The sequence below is a fragment of the Pogona vitticeps genome, chromosome 8 (genome assembly GCF_051106095.1).
Source record: "Pogona vitticeps strain Pit_001003342236 chromosome 8, PviZW2.1, whole genome shotgun sequence".
Lineage (NCBI taxonomy): Eukaryota > Metazoa > Chordata > Lepidosauria > Squamata > Agamidae > Pogona > Pogona vitticeps.
In genome coordinates, this window is record NC_135790.1 from 13,953,328 (window position 1) to 13,966,082 (window position 12,755).

Consider the following 12,755-nt stretch of genomic DNA (forward strand, 5'->3'; position numbering starts at 1 on the left):
ATATATAACATGAACAAAAGCTATTTGGGTTTTTCTTAGAAGTGTCAAAAAGCTGAAGGCTCATACTACCACATGTGGTGGACTTGCAAAAAGACAAAGAAATTCTAGAAAGACATTCATTCTGAAATGCAAAAGATTCTGAAAGTTGAATTTGAAATGAAACCAGAGACCATGTTCTTGGCAATAACACCAGATGATTTGGGAAAACCTTCACAAGAACTTTTCAATTATTTGTTGACGGCAGCTAGAGTAGTAATGGCAACAAATTGCAAAATGGAGATATTGCTGACAAAAGAAGATTGGAGAGATAAAATGCTGCAATGACAAAATTCACGAATTATGTAAATGGAAGATCAGCTAGAGAATTAGAAAAAAGTGGGAAAACTATTTTGACTATTATAAATAATTCGAAGGTAAAGAACCAACTTTATAAAAAGTACAGTATTTGGTAAAACGAGTAGAGTTCACATTCTAAAATGTTAACAAATACTAAAATACAGCACTGCTTAGAATAATATGTACAGTATAGGTTTTAAAATAAGAAGGCTATACAGTATAAGATGTGTAAATGAAATATCCTTGATATATATGAAATGTATGTTTTTTTCTTTTTCTCTAGTTTTCTTTCTCTACTTCCATATATTTAAAATTAATTTAAATAATAATAATAAAAAAAGAATTTGTCAGGTGTCAGGCTGCTGTGTTTGACACCACCTGAAGCTTCTGAAAGTCATATTTAGATTTTAAGGGGGTTACCCAGTTTACCCTCCTGGAATCTCTTATATTTATCAGGAGAAGGAGAATGTGTAAGGGAGAGTATATTAGATCTGATACCTTTCTTCTGCCTTCCTGTTCTGTTAGTCCTCCAACCCTTTTGGTTTCTGAAGTCTTTAGGCTTTTTAGGAAACTGGAATCAGGCTACTTTGCTCTGTGCTACCATAACAACTGTCTCCATGGCAATGTAGATCCAATGAGTGTACTTCTGTAAAGTCAGTTTTGGTGCACGCGCACAGACACACACACACACACACACACACACACACACACACAGAGAGAGAGAGAGAGAGAGAGAAAGAGAGAGAGAGAGAGACGCATACACACACTCATTTTCAGAACCTGTTAAAAAAAGGTTCCAATCCAGATCTTTCAGTTGTCTCATCTCAGAAACCATTTTCATGTCTCTCCACGGCTGAAATAATGCAGTTAATTCATCAGGCTACAGCCTTGATTGCGTCTTCTTCAGTAGTACTTTCATTCTGGTTACATGGGTCAAGCTCACAATTATCATGATAGAACTAAGTTCATTTTCAAGCAATCAACAGCCACTGTCATGGCAGTGCTTTTGTATTTATTTATTTATTTAACATGTTTTTACCCCACCCTTCTCCTTAAGAAGGATGCAAGGCGGCTTACATCATTAAACAAATAATTTTTGAAGCTACAGATACTAAAAGGGACCAAACATACAATATGAAAAGATGGGAAACAAAATCAGCACCAAAAACACGTTCAAAGTGGTAAGGCACAACAATCCAGTTAAGAACTCCACTCAGGCAGCCAGTCATTAAGGGAAGGCTTGCCTGAAGAGAAAGGTTGTTGTCTGCTTGCAGAAGGACAGAAAAGATGGGGCCAGTCTAGCCTCCTGTGAGAGGAAGCTCCCACATCTGGGAGCAGCAACAGAGAAGGCTGTCTCCTGTGTCCACACCAAATGCAACTGTGAAGGTGATGGAACCAAGAGAAAGGCCTCTCCTGATGTTCTTAACACCCAGGGAGACTCATAAAGAGAGATGTGGGCCTTGTGGTAGCTTGGTCTGAAGCCATTTAGAGCTTCATAGGCTAGAACCAGCACTTTGAATTGTGCCTGGAAACAGATTGGCAGCCAATGTAGCTGCAGTAACAGAGGGGTTATGGAATCCCTTTGACCAGCCCCAGTTACCAGTCTAGCTGCAGTATTTTGGACCTGCTGAAGTTTCTGAACAGATTCCTGCAGCCCCATGTAGAGCAGTCACCATGGGCAGATCAGTCCACTTCAGGAACAGGCACAGCTGGTGCACTAGTTTTAATTTTGCAAAGGCACTCCTGGCCACTGCTGAGACCTGCGCATCCATGCTCAGAGACGAATCCAGGAGCACCCTCAAGCTGCACACATGTGTTTTCAGAGGTAATATAACCCTATCTAGCACAGTTGCATCCTAATGCCTTGATCTGCCTTTCTACTGGCCAAGAACACTTATGTCTTGCCTGGATTAATTTACTCTCATCCAGTCCATTACAGACATCAGACACTGATGTAGTGCTGGGACAGCTTCCTTGGATTTTGATGGAAAGGAGAAATAAGAGTTTTGTGCCATCTACATACTGGTGACACTGAACCCCAAACTCTGGAAACCTCTCCCAGCAATTTCATATAGATGTTAAATAACACAGGAGACAAATAAGAACCCGGAGGGGATCTCGCAGGCCAGCAGCCATGGTGTTGAACAGGATTTCCCCAGCACAACCTTCTGCGTTCTGTCCTCCAGGAAGGACCAGAGCCACCATAAAACAGTGCCTCCAAGTCCCATCCCAGAGAGGCGGGCCGAAAGAATACCATGGTCCTTAATTCAAATGAATAATAGAAGTTAGTTCCTTTCTTTCTAACTTGAGTTTTAAAAAGCTCTGGGAAGGAAACTCAAGGACTTTGGGGCCCTGATAGTTTTTTCTTCCATCCTACTGGTGCTCGGAAGAGGAATCGAAAGAGAAAGGAAGATCCTCTGGGTGAATGACTGGCTATGAAGGTGGTGTCAACAAGAGGGATTTGTTTTTTGGGACCATGGGCTAAGCTTCCTGGACTGCTAGCAAGAGACAAGGACTGGGAAGAACGTGTTTGCCCACAGCATGAAGAACTTCATCAGTAGAGCTTTAAACTGAATGGGAAGGGGGAGGAAGACGTACGCACAGAGCTAAGCATAGATGAAGCCTTGCACACAATAAGAGGAATGGACCAAACTGATCAAAAGGGCAACAATAATAACATTAAAAATAATAATCACAATAATAAACATAATACTCATAATAATATTCATAAAATGTACTAAGAAAAATCACACACCCTCCGGTGTTTGTATATGAATGCCAGGAATATGGGAAACAAACAAGAAGAACTGGAAATTTTAATTCAGAAGGGTAAGTATGACTTCCCCTTCATAGATTGCTGCCTTGTCGTTGCAAAGGGGCTTGAGTAATTCAGAGAAGCTATAGGCTATGCCGTGCAGGGACACCCAAGATAGACAGGTCATAGTGGAGAATTCTGACTAAACGCGATCCACCTGGAGCAGGAACTGGCAAGCCACTCCAGTATCTTTGCCAAGAAAACTCCATGGACAGAAACAAAAGGCTAAAAGATATGACGCTGGAAGATGAGCCCCCTCAGGTTGGAAGGCATCCAACATGCTACTGAGAAAGAGCGGAGGACAAGTACAAGTAGCTCCAGAGCTAGTGAAGTGGTTGTGCCAAAGATGAAAGGATGCTCAGCTGCGGACATGCCTGGAAGTGAAATGAAAGTCCGATACTGCTAAGAAAAATACTGCATAGGAACCTGGAATGTAAGATCTATGAACCTTGGTAAGCTGGATGTGGTCAAACAAGAGATGTCAAGAATAAACATTGACATCCTGGGCGTCAGTGAACTCAAATGGATGGGAAAGGGTGGATTCACTTCAGACTATTATCATATCTATTATTGTGGGCAAGAATCCTGTAGAAGAAATGGAGTAGCCCTCATAGTCAACAAAAGAGTGGGAACAGCTGTACTAGGATACAATCTCAAAAATGATAGAATGATTTCAGTACGAATCCAAGGCAGACCTTTCAACATCACAGCCATCCAAGTTTATGCACCAACCACCGATGCTGAAGAGGCTGAAATTGACCAGTTCTATGAAGACTTACAACACCTAGAACTGACACCAAAGAAAGATGTTCTTGTCATTATAGGGGACTGGAATGCTAAAGTAGGGAGTTGAGATCAAAGGAACAACAGGTACATTTGACCTTGGCGTTCAAAACGAAGCAGGGCAAAGGCTAATAGAGTTTTGTCAAAAGAACAAACCGGTCATCACAAACACTCTTTTCCAAAAACACAAGAGGCGACTCTACACATGGAAATCACTAGATGGGCAATACTGAAATCAGATTGATTATATTCTCTGCAATCAAGGATGGAGAAGCACTACACAGTCAGCAAAAAACAAGACCTGGAGCTGATTGCGGCTCTGATCATCAGCTTCTTTCTTCCAAAGCTGAATACTTAAAGAAAGAAATTAATTATGGGAACATGGGACAGAAAGTGAAATTTGATGTGTAAGATCTTTTCAAACTGCAGCCTTGACTCTTTATTTCACTTTCATGCTACAGCTTCCTGGGCTGCAAAGCATGGCCCAATTGCCCATGCACCAAACTCCTAGACCAGTGGTCTCCAACCTTGGGTCTCCAGATGTGCTTGGCCAGCAATCCTGGCCAGCAGAGGGGGTGGTGAAGGCTTCTGGGAGTTGTAGTCCAAGAACATCTGGAAGCCCAACGTTGGGGACCACTGTCCTAGACCACAAAGTGTGGCTCAGTTCCAAGCAGCTGCTTTCCAGGCTGCAAAATATGGCTCAGCTCAATGCACCAACTTCTTTGTCTTTAAGTATCCATTTATCTCAGATTGCTAATGGGAGACCAGATCAAGAGATCTTTGAGAGGCAGATGAAAGTCTGCCACAGGTTTCCCATTCCGGATACTGTACACAGATTCTTTTAACCCCCCCCCCCTTTTTTTGTCCCAGTGGAGGCCTTTTCAGACTGAAATATGATATCTAGGCTATTTTAAACTACTTTGTGAATCCTTAAAATGAAAATTGTATTTCTTTTGGAATGAAACTGACATATTGTGGCATGAAATTTCTTTATGACCCAAATTGACCTCTAAGAATGTTAATTATTGCCTTTGTGAATGAGACCAATGTCCACGTAAACCAGCATTCTGCTGGATACCTAAGAGAAGCTAACAAGCAGAGCATTATGGAGGCATCCATTCTTATTGCTTCCAGCATTGGTTAATATGAAAAATGTTACCTGGAAGCATTAGGCTCCCTTTAGGAAGCATACCTTAAGAGCTAAATGGCTATATTATTATCTAGATAAATATAAACCATCATACAGTACTTGTTATTTTGGGCGCCATCATCATCATTGTAGAACTGCAGAGCTGGAAGGGACCCTTTGGATCTCTTGTCAAGGAGGCACAGTGGGGAATCAACCTCCTAGTATCTGGCTTCACAGCCAGAAAGCTATACTACTGAGCTATCCAGCATCCAAGAGTGTGTGCCAGTATTTATGTAGCTTGTTTCTTGGTTAATGTCAGAAGCATTACAGTACAATTAATAAATGTTTTGGATAATTTTCACCCAGTAAGGGGCCGCAACAAGTATTTGAGTCAGCTAACATCAGGTCTTCTATAGCAGTGGTCCCCAGCCTTGGGCCTCCAGATGTTCTTGAACCAACTCCCAGAATTCCTGGCCAGTAGAAGTGGTGGTGAATGCTTCTGGGATTTGTAGTCCAAGAATATCTGGAGGCCCAAGGTTGGGGACCACTGTATGTATAGTACATGTTGAGGGATGTAGGTTACTCTGAAATAGGTGTGAGTTGCCTGGTCTTTTTTGCACTCAGAAAGGACTGTATTGAGGCAAAACCTTAATTATTTGTGTAACTGAAGGCTAGGCTTTCCTGGGATACCATCCATTTTAAGAGGTGTGTAGTTATTTCCATATAATAGTCCTGGCATTTTCTGCCATTTCTTCAAGATGTAATGAGAAAGTTTGAATTTAATCTTGGTAGGGTGGATGGTAGCCAAAGTAACTTTGAAGTAGATGTTTTTGAGTCTTACTATTAGCTGCTGCTTCTCTATGTGTGTCAGTAGAAATTGACTTCAGGTATCCTGTAATGATTCTGCAGCTTTCATTGACTGAAATCCAGTAGTAAGTCACCACTAGAGTAGGCCCAATGAATCAATAGAAATTACAGAGAAATTAATTCACCAAATCCCTATTGATTCTCTAGGCCTGTTCTACTGCAATCCACTTACTACTAAGTGCTACATCCGCCATATTGCATGGGCTGAACTGTACCACACTGGGCTGGTGTATTTGCCTACATAATAGCATAAAACCAAGGCTGTAGTTCTTAGTGTTCACAGTTGTATGCCCCAACTAATTCCCAATAGCTTTGAAAAGTATTGTTCCTCACATATACATTTTGCTCTGTATTTTGAGTCCTCATTTTAGTGTATAATCCAAAGTAATGCCTACATATTTGGGGGCAAAGCAATGATCTACTTGGACACCCTTGTAGGTAACCTGAAATTTCTGAGATGCATGTTTGTTTCCCAGTAGGAGGGCAGATATGAGTCTTAGTAAAGTTGGGTTTAAGTTGCTTTCTGTCACAATATGTCCAAAGGGCTAGTTGGGATGTTTCTGCCCATTTTAGCTCAGCTTCTCTCTTCTCATTGACTGGGTACCTGCAGCTACAGCACCACTGTCCACAAGTACTATCTTTTTCAGGGAACCTGAACTCAGAAAATAAATCTTAAAAACACATACGCGGCAGGCAGCCTAGTGAGAAATAAGCATAGTCACTAGCCACAGAAGACTGTTGGGGTATTTGAAGTGAGGAGGATGGGAAATCAACTAGATAGCAAGTGTAGTGTAGATCCTGAACAGCAGCACTGTAACACCAACATTTTCTTATAGTTCCCATTTGTAATTTTAAAACCTATTTTAAGGTACCGGCCATGACTACGTTAGATGATAATGTATTCCAGCTTAGAAGTCTTTTACTCAGTCCCTCATCTGCCTGCCCCAAGGTATTGGCCCATCAACTATTGAGTAACTCTACATTTTAGTATTCAGAGAAAGGGGAAATCCTATCCAAATTCTTCAAACTTTTGTAAACCTCTTATGTGTGTGTCCTCACCCCCCGCCCCGCAATTTAGCTTTTTTCCTCTTAAAAATGAAGAGACCTCAATATCTGTAGTCTTTCCTCTTGAGGAAGATGATGCATTCCTGTGATAATTTTAGTTGACCTTCTCAAGCTCCAATACTGTACCTTTAATAAAAACCCATTTACAGTACATCCAGTACTGTATTTTAAATGTGTTTGCATCATAGTGGCATAATATTTGCTAGTATTTTTCATTTGCTACAGTTTCCCCTCTCCTAATAGTCCTTATGGAATCTTCCTTTTTCTAATGTTGGCTAATGTTTTCAGTGTACTTTCTACCACGACCAAGATTTTTGCTGAATATTCAGAATTAATTAGACCATATTTATTTATTTTATTTATTTATTATTAGACTTAATACCCCGCCCCTCTAGACAACGTCTACTCGGGGCGGCTTACAAGAATAACAGCACAGCAATATAGTCAATATAAAAATCATCTAAAACACAATTTTAATACTTATTTCTAAACAGCATATTACCAATTAGAACTTTGACTTCTTGTAGATTTAGTCTTCTCTAGCTCAGTGAATTAGATATCTGGCTGCAGAGCCAGAAGTTGGGAGTTTGATTCTCAGTATGGGCCCCACAGGAAGAGCTTGCCTGTGTTGCTTTGGACAAGCTGCACAAATGCTGTCAGAAAAAGGCACTCTATGGCTGCAGTCACAGCACCATCACAAATAAGGGCAGGTATTACCTTTTCCAGGTCAATTCCAGCTTGTGGCAGTCATTGCTAGGATAAACCATTCCTGATAACTCTATCTAGGAAACCCTGAAAAAGGATTGCCATAAGTCAGAACTGATTTGATAGTACATAATTTTATTGTTATTGTTGACTAGTTTGAAGAACCCCTGCCCCCCCCCCCTTTACCTCTCCTTTGGGTTTCATGATCCTGTATGATCTCATACAAACCATCTCTGTTTTGGGGGAACTCTACGGTCTATAATGTGCAGAAATATCTCTGCAGGGTAGAATGCCTCAGGAGACATACAGTTTAAAATAGTGAAATCAGAATTGAGCCTGTTCAGTGGACCCATAATGGGTGCAGGGAAGACGAATAGAAAACTGTGGGGCATTGGTGGAATTAAACTGGGTGTCGGGAAGCTTGAACCACAGCCTTTTATATTACAACATTTATTGCCAGTCCCAATTACATATTTTATAGCTATAATTGATTTTTCTCTCACTTTCTTCTTTCATTTCTCTAATAATAGCATTGCATTTGTTTTACCACATTCCCACCACCCCCACATTCTCACCACCTTTTTGTTGAAATTCAGAAAAGAACTCCACTACTTAAAGGAAGCCCTTCTCACCTTTGATAACTTTCATGGCTCTGTTATTTAACTATGCTAGCAACTTGTTTTCCTCTCAGGTACCACCTACTCATTTTTCTTACATTAAACAACAACAACAATAACAATATTGTATGCAATTCTAATATTCTCGTTTGAAGTTACCATCATGCTTTCTGAAAACCATGTTTTCAGCTCCCATCTCCTTTTATCTACCTTAAGAAAAAGGATCTCTTCTCTTCTTTTTCTTTTTCTTTTCTTTTTCTTTTCTTTTCTTTCTTTCTTTTTTTCTTTCTTTCTTTGAGATGTCAAGTTGATTCCAGCTTATGGCAGTCATTCTCAGCGTTTACTAAATATACTCAGGAGTGGGTTACTAGTCCCTCCTTCTGGTGATGCTTTGAGGCCACATGACTTGCCCAAGGACACACAGGCTAATTATTCTCAGAGGCACAGCAAGGAATTGAACTCCTGACCATTGGCTCTACAGCCATATGCTCCAACCCACTGGGTGCCCTGTCAGTACTTTTCCTTAGAAACTCCATGAAATTGTTTAGGCCTTCTTAGGCAATTTTTTGTTGCTGTTTGGGACTGAATCTTTTACTTGGTTCCATTACTGCGTATGTCAAAATATACTCACCTATCGTATTTAGACATCTTGTGATCATCTGTACTTATTTTCCTTGATTTGCTGCCATCAAGTTGTTTTTAGGGTAGTTGAAGTCATCCACTATTATATTTTCTACTCCTGGTCATATTACTGTTTTTAGTGTCATAGTGTTACAACCAGAGTTCTGATCGAAGGTCTGACTCTTTGAGCATGTTTTTAAAATCCTATAATAATTATGCTAATAATTTTCAGGTTCTAATTTGTTCAACTTTTATCTTCCTGGAGATACAAAATAAACACTTCTCAAACACAACCTACTCATTTTTCTTACATATCCAGGGATAGCTGAGTCCTATTTATTTTTTCCCATATTCCTACACATACTAGTCACAGGGCATGATATGAAAGCATATTATGTGGGCATTTCTGCTAACATTAAGCAGATGGTCTAAAATAGGATTGGATCTTAAATGGGAAACCATCTGGAAAACCTATCTATGCTGCTTTGAGATCCATGGAAGAAAGGTAGGATACAAATATAATATAGATGTACATTGACCTTCATATTTTACAATAATCAGGCATGCTAACCTATCTTGGATTTCAGTTTTTAGAACTGACACATCAACATAGCGATACCTACGTATATTGCTATCTAAACAAAACAAAAAGAGAGAACTCCCCACCATAAGTTTATATGTAAATTACATAAGTGTTGTTATTCTAATTGTTTTAGCACCCCCAGTTTTTTTCTGAATTAAATAATCCAATTTACTTTAAGAGGTGGGTAATATATTTTTATGAACTGAAATACTCTTTTATAAAACTTTTGTGGTTGCTTGGTTTGTCTTTTCCCATTTTTTCCTCTAGAAGAGTCATTCCCACAGTTACTGTGTTATTGTTGAAACTGCATGGTATAGGAGTTGTGGAGGGGCAGAGGGAGGATTTGGGTCTGTCTGTCTGGTATTTCTTTAGACTTCCTGGAGAAAGGATGTAGCAGTGGTCTGAGATTGCCTAAGAAAAACTGAGACCGTGCTTCCATGCCATTGTTTTCCTGTCTGTTTAAATGTTCTCTTGCATGGAAGCATTGTCAGGATACCTCTTGGTTGGCTGGTTGGTTGGAGGTTGGAAAGAGTGGAGGTGTTTGCTGTGGACACTGTGATTGTTTCCTGGCACTGAATGGCACTAAGCCAAGGAGAAGGAGCATCTAGGTTCTAATGACTTGGAAAGAGCAGCACCAACTGCCTCTCATTGCATACCAATCTTCTATCATTGTGGTAGTTTGTTGACCCGTTCAGCAAATTCCATTTCGAAGAAGTTCAAGAAGAAAGAAAACTCTAAAACTAGCCTCTGTTTGTCCATTTCTCTGAATTCACTGTGCTCCATTGTTCTGTTTTGTTCTTTTTTTAAAAAAATATTCATTCCTACAATTTTCCTTGGTCCCTCTTTAATTGTTTCTTTTGTTAGGAGACTGCCTAAACTCAGATAGAATTGTGTGTGAGTGTGTGCTTTTCAGTGCCGTGGAGAGAAAAACACCTTCCTGAACAGTTACAGTGTCTGGCACTTGGCTTCTCCTATTTGTTGCTTTCAAAACTAGAAGGCCACCATGTTTAATGCACTTGCATTAAGACTGTATTGTGACAGCTGGAACCCTTCAGTTTAACCCAGCAGACCATCAGCCTTATTGGACCATGACTGAAATCATTGGCTAGGAACTACTTCAGCCTGGTTTCTCTGCAGATTACAGGAGGGAAGAACACATCCTAGTTTGGCCACCCAAGTCATGTGAACATATGCAAAGAAGTTGTGAAGGTATCTTTCGGTCAATGATTTAGGACAAACACGGCCTGCTGCTTTAGAATGTCATATTTTTTTGATTTTTTGTTTGTTGTTTTTGTCTTCTATTCTTCTTAATCTCATGCATTTAATACGTAGCCTCTTGCTCTCTTCTCTCAGGAAACAGGAACAATTCCAGGCTAATCCTGACAGTTACAATGGAGCAATGCGGGAGAATTACGCCTGGTCTCAAGACTACAGTGACCTGGAGATTAAAGTCCTGGTGCCCAAGCACATTGTGAAAGGCAGGCAGGTAAATGAATGCCCAAATAGTAGGTGACAAGTTCCTATCCAGTCACAGTATCTTATCTGTATAATGCTTTCTAGTGCTCTGACTTATGGCTAAGGGTAGTGATGTCGGCCTGTAATATTACAAACAGGCTTCCTGTTGTAGTTGATTGAAACTATCCACCAGAGGGCCACACCTACTTAATTTTGAGTTGAAAAAGTAGTCTTCAGGTAAGTATGGAGGAGGCATCTGAGTAGTTGAAATGTTCATATAGATTTACCTGGTTCACAACTTGCAAACCAATAAGAAAATAAAAGGTATATGAAATGTGTACGTTGGGAGAAAATGCAGAGAAATGCATGTATTACTGGATTTTCCACAGAAAAAATGCACTGTAGGTGGGGAAATTGCCTGCAAAAATGCACTTATTTGGGGAAGGGGAGTTAATGTGGAAGCATACATTAAAAGCAAGCAAAATACAAATTATCAGGCAGACCTAAAAATTCATAAGGACAGAATGAAGCAAATTTAGCATCTGGAAAAATGAGAAGCTTCTATATTCACTTGGTCCTTCAGGACACATGGAGGGGGTCATTCTGGGAGTGCTGCACACTTTTCAGGTCTACTCCACAGTATTTTAGAGCACAGCATGTAGCTTGGTTGTACCCATCTGGTGGAATATTCTTATTTTTAGGTATAAATGAACGAAAACCTATTTTTGTAAGAATTTCTGGTGTAGTTCTGTGTGCCATATATTTTACAACTAGGCTTAAAGTGGCTGGTGTGTATTAATTTTTATGTATTGTTTTACATTGCATGATTTATGATTATTGTACGCCTCTTTGAAATCTTTGAAACTTTCATAACCAAATTGGATTGAAATGGACAGATTTGCCCATTATTAATGGAAGCATTTACCTTCAACATAGCTAAGAAGCCTGTTGTAAACAGGTGCAGCAGGATGCTCTTCATTCTTCCTGTTCTTCCCAGATGCTTAACCTGGCTTTCTCAAAGCTCTGTTTTTGACTTCTCAACAGAATATCTTGCACATTTCCTATTTCCCTTGTGCCTTACCTTCTGTGTGGTTATGCTAAAACAGACTTCCACTCACAGATACAAAAAGTGTAGAACAAACCATGACCAAGTAGTAGAGCAGAATACCCAAAGTTCACCCCCCGCCCTCAGCACCTACATATAAAAGGATAGTGTATGAGGTACCTTTGTCCAAGAACCTGGAGAGCTGCTGCCAGTTTTAGTAGGGTAGGGATGGGCAGTTTGGTGGGCTTGGGGACCAAAGATTTTTCCCAGACACTTACTAGGCAAAGAAGTAGCTGCTTTAAAAGAAACAAAACAAAAAACAAGGATAGGAGTTTTCCAGGCAGGCTTTTTAAGGTTGGCTTGTTGGTTCATTTGTTTGTTTGTTTTTAGGGTTGGGGCCTAATGGGATATCCTTAGTATCCACAATGCAAATTTAGTTTTAAATTGGGAGTTGTTTGGTCCCCTGGGGGCAACATATGGACATACCTGGAGTAAACAGATGCAGACTACAGAGACAGGTACTCTGACCTGACCAAAGGCAGCTTTCTTGTTTTCCTAAAGCAGCCTTTTCCGACATGGTACTTTCCAGATGTCCTGCTCTACAACTCCCATCACGCTCATTGTGCATGACTAAGTTCGATAGGAATAGTGCTTCAGCACATGCAGAGAGCACCAGATGGAGTGAGGTTGTCCTAGGCTCATACTCGTACCACTGCATCACAGGTAAGAAAGCT

General features: G+C 40.2%; 1 protein-coding gene across 1 annotated transcript in view; it reads left to right on the forward strand.

Annotated features, from left to right (window-relative positions):
• NUDCD3 (NudC domain containing 3) overlaps positions 1 to 12,755 on the forward strand; it is a 101,043-nt gene that overhangs the window by 30,495 nt on the left and 57,793 nt on the right. Inside the window, exon 3 of the mRNA XM_020803558.3 lies at positions 10,875 to 11,007. Within this exon, the coding sequence (XP_020659217.3) occupies positions 10,875 to 11,007 (133 nt within the window). The remainder of the gene's footprint in view (positions 1 to 10,874; positions 11,008 to 12,755) is intronic.